Below are 17538 nucleotides of genomic sequence, written 5' to 3' on the forward strand. Positions count from 1 at the left end.
TTAATAAAGCAACTGACAATCACTATGTTGGGGAATCATTACTCAAGCAAATACAAAAAGGATTTTGGTTGCTAGGCAGGAAAACAGAGTTTCTTTCCTTTGCATCCACTAAGAACTAAAGGCAACACAACTCACACACATGCCAGATAGTCTCCTGTTACTCTGTCTGCATAGGTAGAGTAAAAGTGTGAGGTGGAAATTGTGCCTGAGTGTTCCCTGTTCAGTGTTCATGCCACAGCCATACCAAAAGGTGTTGCGGACCCAAGCAAGAGACAAGACAATATATTTGTGTGCCATTCCCCAAGTCCCACTCATTAAACAATGTTGAGGAGGAGGCATTCCTGGTGGATTGCATATTAAAAGGTAAGCTCCATCTTGAAGAAAATAAAACTGGAGCACAAAATTAGAGAAGATGCATGCTGATAGGCTGTCTTCAGGATTAACCACTCTAAAATGACTGAGAAGGAAAAGAGAATGTATAATGAGAGATTCAGGAGAAGTCCTAAGAAACATTTCACAAAGCCCAGACAATTTAGGATTCATACAGAGACTCCATTCAATTACGATAGCTCTAGCCCTGCAATGCAGGTTCACTTGATAAACACATACACCACCAATGGATAATGCACATTTGCAATGTAAAACAATCTTGTGTAGTAAAGAAAATGACATTGTGCTATTTCAATGCACAGCCCACTCTGCAGACGGGGACAAAACAAGTCACATTGCTTTGTACACAATTTCCAATTAATAACTCTGTTGCTGAACATCAAGAACTTCCCATATTACGATAACTGAGTTCACACCAATCCTATAGTCTGCTTTTAGTAGTGTATTTAAAATTCCTCCTCCTAAGTCCAAGAGAGTTCAGACACATCCAGCTCTAAAAAGAGTGCTAAAAGCATTCCAATTAATAGTGCAAGATTCAACACTACATCTCTCTCTCTCTCACACACACACACACAGAGAGAGAGAGAGAGAGAGAGAGGCATGCCTCTGGGGTGCTCCAGCACAACACTGCAAAATAATTTTTTGTGCCCACTAACTAGAGCAAGATTTCATAGCTGCAACATCACTTCTGTGTCAAGGCCCTTTGTGAGATTCGTCACAAGAAAGGAACAGGACTAATCATTTTGGCAAGGTAGTTTCAGTGATGTTTTCATGCTATGCTAACTAGTTAGTAATGAAGAGTTAATACAGCTTTACATAATCCTGCTGAAAAGCAGGATGTGCAGTATTAGCCTTTTCTAAAGAAAGTAGCAGACATTTTGAAAAATAAAGGTGCATAGTTTGGGACTTCTCCTGGGCCCAACCACCTTCTGAATACCAAGGAAGTAGCTGTGGCCAGAGGACGTTTGCCCAGTTTAGGCTGGTGCACCAACTATGTTCATTTCTGTATCTAGCCACAGTAACACGTCTTGGTTACATAAAGACTGTACTACTGCAATGTACTACATGAGGCTACCTATGAAGAGAACCTCTGGAAGCTTTAACTGGTCCACAGTGTGGCTTGGGATGCTCATGAATGTGGGAAAATATTGTGGTCACTTAAGGACAACTGCTCTAGTTAGCAATACATTTCCAGGTGCAATTAAAGTTCTGGAGATTACCTTTATAAACCCCAAATGGCTTGGAGTTCAGGGAACCTAAAGGAATTCCTTCTCCCATACACAAGATGGAGAGGTCCTTCTCTATATCATGACGCAGGGTGATGATATGTTTGTTGGCACATGCAAGAGGGCCTTTTCTATGGCTGCATCCCAGCTGTGGAGATTTTCCTGTGTGGCATTCAACTGCCCCCTCACCTTTGAGTTTCCACCACTTTCTGCAGACTTGCTCAGAAGAAAGTCCCAGTATGCTCAATGGGCTTTATTCCTCCATTGTACACAGAGCTTTGACACTACCCAGCAACAACAACCAGAAGCCTGCTAAAGTGAGGCAAGGATCTAAATTGTATTATCTCAGAGAGCTAAAACAAAGCAGAGTCTTATGGCAGTTCAATGACTAACAAATTTATTATGATAAATAGCAGTGTAACAAAATAGCTAAGAGACTTGAGTTGTAAACTCTTCTAGATTCATTGAGCAGCTGTAGGCGACACATTCCCTCTCAGTCTCATCCTCATATATGTTCATATCCTTGTTTCTGAGAGTGCAAGTCTAGATGTTCTTATAAAGAGGTAAGACTGTAAGTTCATATCCCTGTTTCCTGTCCTTATCGATTCTAGACTGCTAGCTCAATGACACATGTTTTTACATATGCTAACCAAAAATATGGGGGCCCCTTTTAGACAAGTTTGCTAGCTCTGCCTGCTGTCATTCTCCCAATTGTGCAGAGTGCAATCACAATTGTGGTGGGAAGCAGTGCTAACCGGACTGTCCCTGGAGCTCCTCCCCACCACACTTAATTAACACACCTGAAGAAGGCTATAGTAGAGTTGTACAAATGCAGAAAAAGACAAACCTTTCCTCAAGAAAGCGAACAACCCCTCTATTTAGGTGTTCTGGAAGAATATGCTAGAGGTTGATAACGCTATGAGTGATGTGATATGGATGGATAGAAAATATATTGCCTTCTCTTAATATTAGAACTTAGGGGTCACCAACTGATCCACAGTAGATTTAGGAAAGACAAGACAAAGCACACTTCTGCTTTAAAGAATTTGTTGTATCTAACTATAGTCATGTGAACATACAAAATCTCACTCATACAGACTCAAGACCATTGGGCTTATCTAGCTTAGTGCTGGTAGTGGCTCATCCTGGTCTCAGGCAAGGCCTCTTCCATCCTCTACTTTATCTGGAAGAACCATTGATTAAACACGGAACCTTTTACGGGCAGAACTGGCAGCTTTAGGAGAGGTTTAGAAAAATCCAAGGCGACGGTTACCGGTGGCTGCACAGTCCTTTGCATGTCTACTCAGAAGTAAGCTCAGTGGGCCGTACTTCTAGTTAAAGGTGTGTAGCTCTGCAACCTAAGTGGTTTGGGTGACAAATCCACAGAGCAGGAAGAAGAGGGTCATCTGCTGCTGTTAGCCAATGATTTCAAAATAGAGCCTCCACGTGCAGAGGCAGTCTGGCTCCGCACAGTTTCTCCATGGTGTTGGGGATAAGCAGGAAGGGGAAACCCTCACCCCCCCCCCCCGCTATCGTGAGCGGCCGCTGTTTGGAAGCAGGAGGCTGGGTCAAGCGGCCCCTTCTGCCCTGGTTTTAATGGTGTCCGGCAGCTTAAAGCGGGGCGGGAAGGGTGGAAGGCGGCACATCCGGGTACTAGGGCCTACGGCTGAGGAAGGAAAGAAGGGGCTGTAAACGCGTGCCGGGCGGAGACACGCGTGAGGGAGGCTAAGGTTTAAAGCTCCCCTCAGCTGCGTCCGCTCCCCTCCATCCCCCAGCCAGAAGGCATCTTACCGTTCTCGCTCCGCTTCCTCGGTCCGCCGCGAGCCCGTCACGTCAACGCTGTTCTGCTCCGCGCCGCGCGCTCTGATTGGAGGAGAGCCCGGCTTCTCCCAGCAGCCACCGCGGCCGCCTTATTTCCACGCTAAATATAATAAGGCACTAAGAACAAAAAAATTTTTTGTTAAATTAATAGCTCGGGGGCGTAAGACTTGTTCCACTGCTTAGAGTAGGTCCGGAAAGCACCCTCTTTCACGACCGCGGGAGGTGGAGGGAGGGTCAGCGGCTGTCGAAAATACCCGGATGTGAGCGAAGGCGAGGCAGCCACGCTCCCGCCGGTTGCAATCACTACCAGCCGGGCTTGGTTGCCATGGAGACAGGAGGCCCCAAGAGCTTCGTATCTCTTACTACAACCCGGAGATTTGGGGAGGGAGCAGTTATTCTCCCTCCCTCACAAAGATGCTCCTGCTGCATTCATCAATCAAATACGAGTTTTAAACGGAAATGTTTTATTTTATAGATTTATGATAAGCCACCTTTCAAACAGGTGACATAAAACGAGTAGTAACAAATCAAGGAATGCCCTTAGCATTAAAATGTACAAAATAAACCAGAATGATAAAGAAAAAGCAGTAAAATATATTGAAATGTTTTTATCAGAAGGCTCAGCACCCCACCGCATAGAGCAAGGATTTATTGCATCCAGTCTTGCAGTGGCATCTCAAATATTAAGGCTGCAATCTTAAGCGCATATATTTTATCAATTTTTATATTAGGCTGGTCCTAAGAAAGATGCCCAACTGTGGACTTTGGAGTGCATCCTGTATACAGGCAAAGTAAAGTAATCTTACTGGGGCTTACTTCTGAGTACTGTAGACTCAGAATATAGGATTGCACTGAAACAAATTCATTATGGTTTCAAGGCCACAGTCCACTTCATCGTGGTAAAAGCACCTCCATTTTTTGTTGAATAAATAGCGATGCACAAGATACCCTTTGAAGCTTTCTAGTGTGATAGGAATTTTTAGGTCTTAAATATATGTTAAATGTTCATAAGTGTACCTTTACAACACTAGCTATGAAATGCAACAAGTGCTTAGACCAGTCACAAGGTCTTGGGTCATTCTACACATTGTGGTATAGTATCTGGAGGAAACAAAATGATAGCAAAGTTGTGCGCTATGCTTTGTTACCGAAATTGCGTTTTATTGTGTGATGCTTTTAATGCAAGCCGCACTGGGAGGAAAGGTGGGATATAAATATGAGGACAACAACAACTGAAGCACTCCTCCAAAGTCCTTATAAATACGCAGCCGACGTGATTACTGACAGAGTTTGTGTCCCATGTGCAGATGAAGGAGGAGAAGCAGCAGCAACAACCACAACCCCACGTATCCAGGCGAGGGAAACATCCGCTGGCTTGCGGCGGAGAGCAAAGATCAGGCCAAGGCCCACCAGAGCCACCAGGGAAGCAGAGAGCAGCGACCACGAGGCAGCCTCCCAGGCCAGGTCCTCCGGGTCGCTGGGGGGCGAGCAAGGAACCGTGAGCCGGCGCTGGGCGGCGCCTCTCCCAGGCAGGAGGCGCGGAGGAATTGTCCCCGCTCCTCCTCCAGGTCCTGGTGCTTCTGCCGGGCGGCCCCGCCATGCCTTACGCCAACCAGCCGACGGTGCGCATCACGGAGCTCAGCGACGAGAACGTCAAGTTCATTATCGAGAACACCGACCTGGCGTGAGGACAGGCGGGGGCTACGGGCGTGGGGTCGGGGCCTCCGCAAGCCTCCCCCGGGCGGGTTCCTCTCGGGCCGCGCTACTACCGGCCGCCGCGCGCCTTGAACCCCCTGCTCTTAACTCACTGCATGCACATCGAAGAGAGAAGAGCTTTGGGGGCTCAAGACGCAGCTGGGCGCAGCTAGTCTAGCAGCCACATCCCCCATTGGGAAGCCCGAGTGCAGGGCCAGAGAGAGCACTCTTCTCCGCCTGGGGATGTTCAGGGTTCAGGGGGCTCTGGCCTCCCACGGGGGCGGGGGGGGGCAGCGCGTGGGTGTTGGGGGTAGTAGTCGTGGATTCACAGTGCCGGATTTACCTATAAGCTAAACAAGCTATAGCTTAGGACCCCACTCTCTTGGGGGGCCCCAAAAAAAATTAAAGGGGGGAACTGGATGTACTTTGATAAAATACATATTTTGTTATGTGCTAATGGCTTTAGATACCTATTAGGTCCATAAATTACCATATAGCATGTATTCAACACAAAAAACAGTGACATTTTGTTGTTGACAAAGGACAGCTGGATATATTTAGGGCCCCGTTACCTTCAGTAGCTTAGGGCCTCATCAAACCTAAATCCGGCCCTAGTCATAGATCCCATGAATTTTAAAGCCATCCAAGTTGCTGGCCCTCACCACATCTTGTGAGAGAGAATGCCACTGCTTAACAGTGCTGTGTGAAAAAGTCATTTATCTGCCCTGAAGTTATCCCACATTCAACAGGTTACAGCATTATGGGGCTTTTTAGGTTAGAAAAAAGGTGAGGAAGGCCAGGACATGATAGAAGTTTATAAAGTTATACAGTGGTATCTCTGGATGCGAATGGGATCCGTTCCGGAGCCCTGTTCACATCCTGAAGCGAACACAACCAGCGTCTGCGCGTGCACGGGTCGCGATTCACCGTTTCAGCACATGCGCGTGACATCATTTTGAGCATCTGCGCATGCGTGAGCGGCGAAACCCAGAAGTAATGCTCTCCGTTACTTCCGGGTCGCCGCGGAGCGTAACCTGAAAACGCTCAACGTGAAGCACATTTAACCCGAGGTGTGACTATATGCCACAGAGAGAGATCTTTTCCTCCCACCCTAACACTAGAACTTGTGGACATCCAATGATGTTGAATGTTGGAAGGTTCAGGACAGATGAAGGAAAGTCCTTCATGCAAGTGCATAGTTAAACTCCCACAGGAGGCAGCAATGACCACCAACTTGGATGACTTTCAAAGAAGATAGATTTATAGAGGAAAGGGTTGTTGACGGTTGCTAGCTGCAGTGTCTATACTCTGCAGCAATGCTTCTGAATACCAGTTGCTGGAAACTACAGGAGGGGAGAGGGCTGTTGTGCTCAGGTCCTGTTTGTGGGTTTCTGTTTGGGGCATCTGGTTTGCCACTGTGAGAACAGGATGCTTGGCAATGCAAGTGCTTGTTCTTCTGGTAAAAGAGATGCTGACAATATCTGTAGGAACTATAACAACTCTTAACTATAACTCTCTCTATGTAATTGTTCTATAGAATATTAAAAATAGTTCGGAATGAATCTGTCACCAGCTGCTGTGTGTAACATAGCAGAGTCTGTACTATTGGGCACATTAGTGATCATATGCATGCATAAGCCCTGGATGAGGAAGACTCTGGACTCTGGAGTGTAGCACTTTGGGCAGATAACACTTAGAAACACATGCACACATCCTGTGCATCCCTAAAATACCAAGCAGGAAAGGACTATTGGTTTTCTCTGAAATTGGCCCAGTCATCATTTCCCATTAAGTCTACACTGTGCCACTGAGTCTTAAATGACCTGTCCATTGGGATTTTCCTCTTCAAACTACATCCCCAGCTCCGCTTTAGGCTCCTCTGTTGCATTGAATAATGAGCCACTGTGTTCCCCTCCATGGCCTGGTTGTGGGTCCTTTGCCCTAGCTGCCTTGTCTCAGATCTCTGATCCATATAAGAGTTTTAGAGGGAGATTGCACCCAAGGCACTTCAGAAATAGTTCTCAAAGCACGAACTGAGAAGGGGGCTCATAACTTCACACACATGGTTCAGAAATACAATTCAGATCGTATGAACACTTTGTGGTTGTTGTTTTTTTCTATTCTAGAGTAGCAAATTCCATCAGGAGAGTCTTCATTGCTGAAGTTCCCATCATAGGTATTTCCCCATTTTATATTTTGTCTCTTCTTGCAAGATAATAATATTGCTAGGCTGATCAAAGAGGCTGGTGTCTATTCACACGCATCATACACACACAATATCTTTCTGTCCTATTTCAGATATTGTGGTCTGCAAGCTGTACTCATGTAGTCCACAGAAAGGTTGAGGTATCTGAACTGGGCCTTGTACTTGATTTCCCCCTTCCCTGACACTGGAGATTGAGGCAGTTTTTCCCAGGGTTGGATTTATCAAACAGGCTAACAAAGTCCTGGCTTAGGGACCATGATTTTCACATTATGGCACTGGTGCAGTGTGCTAATTAACTCCCTCACTCCAAAGAATACAATTTAAAGGGGTTCTTTTCCAGAGCTTGGTCTGGGGCCTCTTAGTGGTCTTCAAAATGCAGCACTGTTTTAGATTATGCTGGCTCTGAAGGGGGGATTTAAGTGGTCCACCAAGACCCCAATTTTCAAGCTCTCTTGCAAGGAAAGAGGAAAAAATATTATTCATCCTGGTCAGTAACCTAGATTTGAATGTATTACTTAGAAAAAGTTGTGCTTTTGCATGCTTCTCTTAATAGCGTTGAAGTTTTCAGCTCCATACTAAAGTGGACTGCCAAGGCCTCTCTCAAGGCCCTCTGGAACTGTAGTCCTCTATGGAAATTCCAGGTCTCTAGCAGAAAATTTTCAGCATCGCCCCAGTCTGCAGTTCTCAAAGGAACCTGGGGCCACCCTTTACAACCAAACCAATTTAGGTTTGTCATAGCCTACACAACTCCCATCAGCCCCAGCATCATGTAGCTGTACTGTCTGGAGCTGACAGAAATTGTAATCCAAAACATATGGAGAGCACCAGGGGAGAAGCCTAGTTTGAAGTGTAGACATACCTCAGAGCCCACATTCTCATACCATTGATGGGTGAAAAAGTATTTTCTCATTTTGGGTTCTTACTGTCTTTTTTGCAGCCATAGACTGGGTCCAGATAGACGCCAACTCCTCTGTACTCCATGATGAGTTCATTGCACATAGGCTGGGTGAGTACGCAGAAGAAGGAATGAAGGAAAACAAAAAATACAACCCCTCATTACTCTTTAAAGAGGGGCATCACTAACCTGTGGTGCAGCAAGTCTTGTAGTGTCTTAAAGACTAGCAAGTGTGTTATGGTAGAAGCTTTTGAGGTCCAGAGTCCACTTCATGAGATTCATGTGCCTGTTGTGTTTTTTTCTTACCACTTATAAAGCACCCAAACTTTTTAAGCATTGTACAGCAGTTGCACAGTTCACCAGCGTGATGCCCTCCAAATGTTGAACTACAACTCTCATCATCTCATTGCCTCTTTCTCTTGCATCTTTTTTAAAAACAATTTTCCAGATATAATCAATGAGATACAATAAGGTACATAAAGAAACAAGGAAGAGAGGCACGATTAATTTTGTTAATTAGAAATCATAACAATATTTCAGCAAAGGGAATTAAAAGTGTCCCTCCGTTAATCCCTGTGCATTTTAATTGTTGCAAAACCAACACATTTAAACCAAACTGCATAAAAGTTATCAGATCGTTTTCCTTTTTCTCTTGCATGACTTGCATTAGCTTTTTCATAAGTGCTCATTCCCAAAGTTGTTGATCAAATCTCCATAAAAGCAGTTTTTAGGGATCTCCAATATCTTGCTATACTGATTTGAGTGGCCGTCAGTCATCAAATTAAGCAGCTTGCCTTCCCCAAGGTTTCAGGTGGTATAAGAGTAAGACCTGACATATATTGATCAGGCTGTACGTAATTTCCATAGATTTGCTTGTAGCTCAAGCCCTGTTAATGGCTCATATTTTCATAGAAATCTTTCATCCATATAAGCCAACAGCTTCCCAATTTTAGAATACCACCAGCCTGTTGTTATTATTATACAATTAAGAGTGAAAAATGAGAGGAATGAATACAGGGTTTGGAAGGGCTGGTTTGGTGTGCCAGTTTTTCCATACAGCTAAATTAGCTCTTAAGTTTCTCCTGCATCTTTTTGGGGTTTTTTCTATTCTATCCTCTCTCCCCCCCCCTTTGGATACTGTGATCTTTCCCCAAAAAGAGACAAACCCCAAATTTTAATAAAATAATGAGATGTATTGGGCATTTCACTATTTTATTAAGTTCCATCTGATGTTTTTTCAGTACCTTGTTGAGGTTTGTTTCCCCACCCACCCCATCCTTGTCTTTGGGGCTGTTTCTTTTTTTACCCCCGGGATACTGTTGAGCCACAAAATTTATTCTAGTGTCTGAAATTTGAACAGTAAACTCTGTTTGTTGATGCTGACTGGCTGGCTGCCTTCCAACCCTCACATGGCTGTTTTTACTCATTTCCTTCTTAGGTTTGATCCCACTTACCAGTGATGATGTTGTTGATAAGCTGCAGTATTCTCGGGTGAGTCTTGACCCTAGTCAGCAAACTAGATTTCTTGGAGGATCACTGTGGAAAGGGAGTTGGACACAGAGGGTCAAAGGCCTCCCTCACCACTTCAAAGCGGCCTCTCATGGACCACTTCCTTCACATCTCTTTTGCTCCTGTGTTGGCCACCAGGGCATAGTATCCTTCAGGAAGCCAGAAAGGATCCAGGAGTGTCTTGTTTGTAATTCCTTGCTTACTTGCAGACAACTAGTATATCAAACAGTCATCCTGATTTGCTTGCACAAAATTTGCAGGAATATTAGATGTCCTCGGCCATTGGTTGAACATTAATTCTGATTACTTTGTGAGGAAATTAGATCATGTTGTGTCAAGCAAACATATCTGCCAGTGCATTTCCACAGCATTTTCTACTTACTAGTACAGTGGAACCTTGGGTTACGTACTGACCTCCTTATGAACACTTCAGGTAACGAGCTCCGCTAACCTCGAAGTAGATGCTCCTGGTTGCAAACTTTGCCCTGGGATGTCAGTGGAAGTTGTGCGGCAGCAGCAGCAGCGGGAGGCCCCATTACCAAAAGCTAATGTTAATGTTCTTAATGTTAAGAACGCTTTTGGGTTAAGAACGGACCTCTGGAATGAATTAAGTTCATAACCGGAGGTACCACTGTAGTACATTTATATCCCAACTTTTCTCCATGGCTTTGCCCACTTCCCATTTCTCTAAATGATCATTTTCTGGGAATCATGAACAGGGGAGGTCTGTTTCCTTCTTGGGCAGCTTGCGTCTTCCCATAAACATCTGGTCAGCCACAGTAGGAACAGGATGCTGGAATAGATGAGCCATTGGCTCTGATCCACTTCAGAGTTCTGCTGATGTTCCTGTGTTCTAGTTCTTGGGGTAGGAGAGCAGCAGCATCACTGATTTAATGCGAGATGTTTCGAGTTGCATTTGGACCATCCTGTCCTGCTTTTCTCCCCCTCCCTTCAGGATTGCACCTGTGATGAATTTTGTCCTGAGTGCTCGGTGGAGTTCACGCTCGATGTCCGATGCAATGAAGACCAGACCCGCCACGTCACATCACGTGACCTCATCTCCAACAACCCCCGAGTTATACCGGTCAGTCCAGAGTTCCTGCTCTATCTATGCAAAGTCTCTTAATTGTCTTTTTTGTACAAATAAAAGGGAAGAAATGTAGGAAAGCTCCAATGCAGGAATAAGAGAGGACAATGCCTCAAAGGTAGCCCCAAATACTGTACATGCTGTTTCCATTCATTTGGTGGCCATTTGCATAACTAGTCCACGATTTCCATTATTTCCTATGTCAATATTTCTAATCTGGATTTTTTCCAATCTCTCTCCATTTTTCAAGGGTTTCTTCCTGAAATGGCTGCAGCCAACCAACAAAGGAAAAATACTGATTTGTCCAATGTCTCCTGCTTTCTGATTCATTTGATCTTGCTTACTTCCTCCCTCCCTCCCTGCATGGTTTCTAACCCAAAATGGCTGCCACCCACCAGCAAAGCACAAATATGCAAGGAAATAAGGAAGCAAGCAAACTCCTGATGTTCAGATACCTGAATCTGCTGTTTTTAGCAAGCTTTGGGCATAATTCTTTATGTGCAGATAAGTGAGTTTTTGCAGAGCAGGTGGACAGCAGGACCTGCATGTATATGACGCCTGATGCCTTATACACTAGGGCTGTAACTCAGTGGTAGAGCACCTGCTTTGCTTGCAGAAGGCCCCTGGTTCAACCCCCAGCGATATCTCTAGGTAGGGCTAGGAAAGAACCCTGGAGAGGTCAGAAAGCCTGAAGAGCTTCTGCCAGTCAGTGTAGATAATATTGAGTTAGAGCAGGGGTGTGCAACCTTTAAGACAAAAAGAGCCACTTGGACCCGTTTCCAAAGAAAAAAAAACTGGGAGCCGCAAAACTCATTATTATAAAAATAACTTTTTTGTCACTTTTTTATTATTTCTTTGTTTGACCCCTCAGAATTACTCCTCCTCATAGAAATAAACGTTAAATTAACAAGTTACCTTTTTGTGTGTGTGTGTTCTTCACTCCCCTTCAAAACAGTGACCAGCGTACATGCCCCTTACAATGTAGCGGGTGGGCGGGAAGGTGACGTCGGGACGGTGCGTGACTAACGCACGCACCGCCCCCATGCGACGTCACAGCCAGTACAGCGCCCGCCACAGTGGGGAGTGTCAGGGCGCACAATGCACCTCCTCCCCTCGCTAGTATCCGCCCCGGAGCCACGGCAAAGGTGTAAAAGAGCCACATGCGGCTCCGGAGCCGCGGGTTGCAGACCCCTGAGTTAGAGTGACCAATAGTCTCCCTCATTATAAGAAAGCTTCCTATGCTTCTAAGTCAGGGTGGGAGAAAAGCAGATTGGGATCTAGTGGTATTCTGATCCAACTCTGCAGGCCTTGTGTTTAAGCGAGGAACTCAGTTTTTAAATTCAGAAGATGCAAACTGTCTTCCTGTGATCTCTTCTCTCTTGGCTCCACACAGGTGACGTCCAGGAGCAGAGATAATGACCCTAATGACTACGTTGAACAGGATGGTAGGTACCCAAGCCAAAGGCAATCTACAGGCAGAGTTAGCCATGTGATTGTATTTTATCTCTATGGAGCCATCCTTTGATGCAACTGATGCTGTACCAGGCTGTGTAATATGTATGGATACCTATGAAAAGTCCACCACAATGCACCCATATTTTGGCTTCTGGTGAGAGTTGCCTTTAGATGGCAGGATTGAGCCCCTAGCCTCCCAAAGGGTTGCAGGTACAATTGTGTTTGTTTTCCTTAGACATATTCATCTGCACATTATGGGAAACTCAGTTTAAGAGAAGATCTGTTACATGAGAAGCAACTTGTGTAAGGTGTAGGGAGGGGGAGCTCCATTCCCAGCATCCATATGGACATATATGAGTAGGGAAACATGAAGATGGGATTCCCCATCCAGGAATCATGCCTGAACAGAGCTGGATTCTCTGATCAAACTAGACTTCTTTGTTTAATTCTTCCTGAATTGTATCCAGTCACATAGCCTTTGAGGCCCAAGGGCTCTATAGGCATTAATACACATGTGTTACTCAACATGGGATGAGAGATGGTCCATGTAGGTCCCCGCCCACCTTTGTGTGAGCAGCACAACTGTTGGTATTGAGGGAGTGTCCTTGAACTAGATGCCAAGATCCCTGCCCCAGCAGCCCCATGATAATACACCCCCGTTTGGGCTTCTGGTGAGAGGTGATTTTGAAGGTACAAAGCATCACAGCTGTTTTACACCTCTTCACCAGTGTATCTCTGTGTGTCTTCTTCTTCTAGACATCCTCATTGTCAAGTTACGGAAAGGCCAGGAGCTGAGGCTGCGAGCGTATGCCAAGAAGGGGTTTGGCAAGGAGCATGCCAAGTGGAACCCCACAGCAGGAGTGGCCTTTGAGTACGACCCAGATAACGCCCTGCGACACACCGTCTACCCTAAACCAGAGGAATGGTGGGTTTCCATACAGAGGCGTTTCAAGTGGGGAAGACACAAAGTTGTCAACTTCTATTTCTTGTTTTTCCACTCTTAAATTCAGTTGAACAGATTTCTACATTGTTTATAAAAAAAAGTTCTGAAGAATGTTCACCAGCATTTTAACACCTAATTCACATCTTTTCCCAGGCAATGTCCCAGTTTCTCAAACTGGGACCACCTCATTCATGTGGTTCATAACATGTTTGTAAAAATACAATGAAATATCATACATTATCTGGCGCAGCACATTGCAATTGCTAAAACAGGCAGGAAGATCATTGAGTGGTCTGCCAAGACCTTCAGCATTTTCAAACTGTCTGTGAGGGGGTGGCGGAAGTTTAGAGACTACTGTACTAATGTGCATTTTTATGCACACTTTATGCTAATAAATGCATTATTATACATGGATTTTGGTTCAAGAACTGCATCACAACATTTGGAAAGGTGCAATTTTTTTGTGATTCAGTTCTCAAACTGTTGTAGGGAGTAACAAGTTCTTCTTAAAACGCAAATCAAACTCTTCCTCCCCATTGTATCTCTAGTTTAAATAAAAGCAAACTGTTTAGGGTATATTGCGAACTTTACATCTAACATTATGTGGAAGGAACAGAGATTGGCAAGCCCTGTGGATTAAATTTTTACACATCCACACAAAGATGCCCCAAAATGGGGGTGGGAGTCTGTCCTCCTGCTGGTTGCCCTGATCTGACATTTTCTGTTTGCAATCAAGGTGAGAGATAAATGCAAGGTTAAATCAATAAAATGTGCTGAACAAATTTGGTATTGCATTTCCCCCTATTTTTCCCAATATTTATGGGATGAGGGGTAGTTTGTTTTCTCCTTATGGATTCAAAATTTCTGGCAATGTTATGTCTCTATTCTAGGCCAAAGAGTGAATACTCTGAAATTGATGAAGATGAAGCCCAGGCTCCATATGATCCCAATGGAAAGCCAGAGAGGTGAGGAGTTTGATATCTTACCAGCACCTGGATGTGTGTATGTGTGACATTATTTTGCCTCCTATATCTTGTAACAGCAAATTCCACAGTTTTAAGTATGCGCTGTGTGAAGGAGTATTTTCTTTCCAAAAATTCGGCTTTGTTGGATGTCCCCAAGTTCTGTTGTTACAAGAGAAGGAGTAAAGCTTTTCTCTATCCACTTTCTCTACATATATCTATGATCTGTATGTTGAATATTGTGTTATAGCCGTAGCTCAGTGGAGAGAACCTAATTTGCATGCAAAAGGTCCCAGGTTCTTCTCTAGATAGGACTGGGAATGTCCTTTATCTTAAATCCTGGAGAGCTGCTTCCAGTCTATTTTGGCCAATGTTGAGGTGGGACTAGTGGTCTGACTATGTATACATTCCCAGCATAACCCAAAGCACCTCTTCTTCTCTGGCGAGTGACTGTCACCAGCCTCCATGGAAAACTGAAGCACTTTTATACATTCACAAACAACTGAGTTGCAGTGCATCCTTCTTTTAATAAGCGGTGTCATGAAGATAGTTCTCTTGAGTTTTCCTTACTGTGTGCTTGGGCTCGAGCAAAGAGCATCTCTGAAAACCTCTCTGGCCTCTTTATCCTCTCAGGTTTTACTACAATGTAGAGTCCTGTGGCTCCCTGCGCCCTGAGACCATCGTCCTCTCTGCGTTGTCTGGCTTGAAGAAGAAACTGAGCGATCTCCAAACCCAGCTGAGCCACGAGATCCAGAGTGACGTGCTGACCATAAACTGAGTCTTCTTCTCTGTCCCCCAGAGTAGCACCAATTCCTGAGACTCTTGCAATGTTAGTCAGGAGACTGTTGGCATGGAGACAGCCTCTGAGGAAGATTATGTCTGTTGATGTGTCTCCTGCGGCTTTGGTCTGCAACTTCCATCAGCCCCAGCCAGCATAACTGATGGTCAGGGATGATGGGAGTTGTAGTCCAAAACAGCCGGAGGGCACCAAGCTGAGGGGAAGGCTGATGCTTGCCATTTTCCCCACAAAGAACTAGGCCCTCCCCCACTTTCTTCCTCCCAACAGCACAGGTTGCCTTCTGTTCTTGCCCTGCCTGGGCTTTTGAAGCAAACTTCCCCTGCCTAGCAGATGTACAGGTTACGCAACTGTTGTTTGATAGCATTTGCATTTATTACTTTTTGGAATAAAAAATCCTTTCCCACCTGCTTAACCATGTGTGAAAGCTTGTCTAATGCCTTGGGAAGGAGATGTCAAAGCGCTGATTTCTTTCCAGCCAACATTAAATTAATGAAGGTTGCAGATTGTCGCTCTGACAATTTCCCTTTCAGCAGTTTTTATGACCAGGGAGGTCTGGAAAGCAAAGCTCAGAACATAAAACTGTAACTTCTAATGCAGGAATCGAGTAGCTTGAGCAAAAGTTTTAGAAAAACAACACGGTTCTAGCCCTGTTGCAGAACAAGAGGAAGCTGGGAAAATAATGAGCATTCTTGTTAAAACTTAACAAGAATTTACACGCCCTTCTCTTCCCTGTTCCCTGTTTGCAAAGGGGGAATGACTCTGCGGGTGCATAATAGACTTCCATTGCTTGTGCTCTCTTTATCCTGCCCTTCCTCCCTAACACTAAAACACCGCTATGAAAATGTGTAATGAAATGTGAAGGTTGGGAATCTCAGGTGAGATGCCCCCAGCCTTCAGAATAGTTGCAGTATGGTTTAAAGAACCCTAATCCTCAGACGAGGGTTGTGCACCAGGAGACCAAGGGAGAGGAGAAACTTCCCCCTCCTCTCCCTTTACCCTCAAATTAGTTCTGCAGGGATGGGGGACCATCCTGATAAGAATTTGGGAGTGTGGAGGGGCAGGAGGGCTGCTGGTTGCTTTCAACTCCAGGATTCTCTGATTCTCTTATTGATACTGTGAGTTATGCAAGGGTAGGTCACATCCATAAGTGTGTCCCAAATGGTCCCTTGGTTCTTTTAAGGATGCTACTGAGGTCTACCTACCTGATGAGTTGTGCTGTTGTAAATGCTCACTAGAGGGCATCCTTGCTTTGTTTGATGAATGCTGAAGCAAAGTAAAAATCCCTCCTTGAGCGGCAATCCGGTACCCATTCTTTGTTGTCATAGAAGTTATTCTGTAAGTTGACACGCTTTACCTCTTGCATGTAGCAGCAAGGGGGATCTGTTAATTTAGGGAGAATGATCGTTTTAGTAATAGCCAAAATGTCCAATATAGTATAATTCTCTCATTTCCACCTATTTATTAATGTTTTGCCAAACAGGTTTATTGTTGTTTCAAAATAAACTGTTCATATTTCTGTATATATATGTGCCTAAATATTTTAATTTGCACTGAGTAATGCCCAATGAGTTTAAAACACACTATATTTGAATGTTTTTGTTGCATTAACTGCCTGCCCAAAATCTGGAATTGAATACAGAGAAAATGAGAAGGGAAAGGAAATTTTAACTCAATTGCAAATGAGTTACTCAGTGAGTGCATTTTTTTATTTCATAAAATTTATATGCCACTTGTAGAAAAAACCTCAAAGCGGTTCCATTAGTGCAAGGATTTACACTTCAGCAATAGAATTTCTCCCTTTCCTTCCTCACCCCTTTGCAGCATGCCTATCCTAGTTCTGTTCCAGAGGGTGGGGAGCCCTCAAACAGATTCAGGGGGGAGAGGGGGGAAAGTTCAGTTGCCTCAGAATAAATCCTTCCGTTACTGAAACAAGCTACTTATTACTACAGTAGACACCTCCCATAGTTCTCTGCTTCACAGCAGCTGTGATTTTTCAGAGTTTAGTATTTGGATAGAATCTCTAATTTCATCATGGTTTGGGGGGGAAACATATAAAAATCACATAAATTCACAAGGATCTATGGCTTGGATTTTTGTTTTGCAGGGCAGTGAATCCCTAAATCTGTGGTGGGGTTTTGTGCTGCAATATTCTGGTCTGGGTATGTTAAGGAGTGGACAGTTGTTTTGTAGGATTTCCCTATAAAAATTCCAGAGGGTCCATGATCTGGATTCACATTTTTGCACTATGGCAGCACCATGTAATGGGTTTTATTGCTCAGTTTGTGCGCATGATGACTTCCAGGAGTATCCCGTATAAAATTTCTGAGCGTCCATGACACGTGACACGACACATTGCGGGATCCATGGCTTCTGAGCTGCAATTCATTGTAAGGATGTGATCTGTGATTTGAGTCGCTTTGGAGGGAACCCACTGTAAAAATCCATAAGTCCATAAAGATCAGTGGCAGCCCAGCATGTTGATAATATAAAGGTACAGATATGCACTTTTGTTGCTGCTGCTGTTGCCGTTTGTCATTCCTTCTATCTAAA

The 17538-nt window shown here is 44.5% G+C and overlaps 2 protein-coding genes and 1 long non-coding RNA gene across 3 annotated transcripts in view; 2 read left to right on the top strand and 1 right to left on the bottom strand.

Moving 5' to 3' along the window:
- Positions 1 to 3543, bottom strand: part of NUP93 (nucleoporin 93) — a 67631-nt gene extending 64088 nt beyond the window's left edge. Inside the window, exon 1 of the mRNA XM_083452864.1 lies at positions 3408 to 3543. The gene's annotated coding sequence lies outside the window, so the exon portion shown is untranslated. The remainder of the gene's footprint in view (positions 1 to 3407) is intronic.
- The window catches only part of LOC310683263, a 418618-nt gene that overhangs the window by 133853 nt on the left and 267227 nt on the right, over positions 1 to 17538 (top strand). The gene's annotated exons all lie outside the window — the stretch shown is intronic.
- On the top strand, positions 3818 to 16506 carry POLR2C (RNA polymerase II subunit C). The gene is made up of 10 exons (XM_083452978.1): positions 3818 to 3939; positions 4745 to 5121; positions 7259 to 7308; positions 8276 to 8344; positions 9672 to 9724; positions 10698 to 10826; positions 12223 to 12274; positions 13041 to 13209; positions 14118 to 14192; positions 14823 to 16506. Exons 2-10 carry the CDS (start codon positions 5036 to 5038, stop codon positions 14965 to 14967), a joined length of 828 nt encoding a protein of 275 aa, XP_083309104.1. The 5' UTR covers positions 3818 to 3939; positions 4745 to 5035; the 3' UTR covers positions 14968 to 16506.

This window comes from Podarcis tiliguerta (genome assembly GCF_965153285.1).
Source record: "Podarcis tiliguerta genome assembly, chromosome: 8".
Lineage (NCBI taxonomy): Eukaryota > Metazoa > Chordata > Lepidosauria > Squamata > Lacertidae > Podarcis > Podarcis tiliguerta.

Coding starts and splice junctions, on each gene's coding strand:
- POLR2C (XM_083452978.1), top strand. CDS start 5,036: ATGCCTTACGCCAACCAGCCGACGGTGCGCATCACGGAGCTCAGCGAC. Junction 13,210..14,117: donor TACCCTAAACCAGAGGAATG/GTGGGTTTCCAT, acceptor TCTCTATTCTAG/GCCAAAGAGTGAATACTCTG. Junction 14,193..14,822: donor CCCAATGGAAAGCCAGAGAG/GTGAGGAGTTTG, acceptor TTATCCTCTCAG/GTTTTACTACAATGTAGAGT.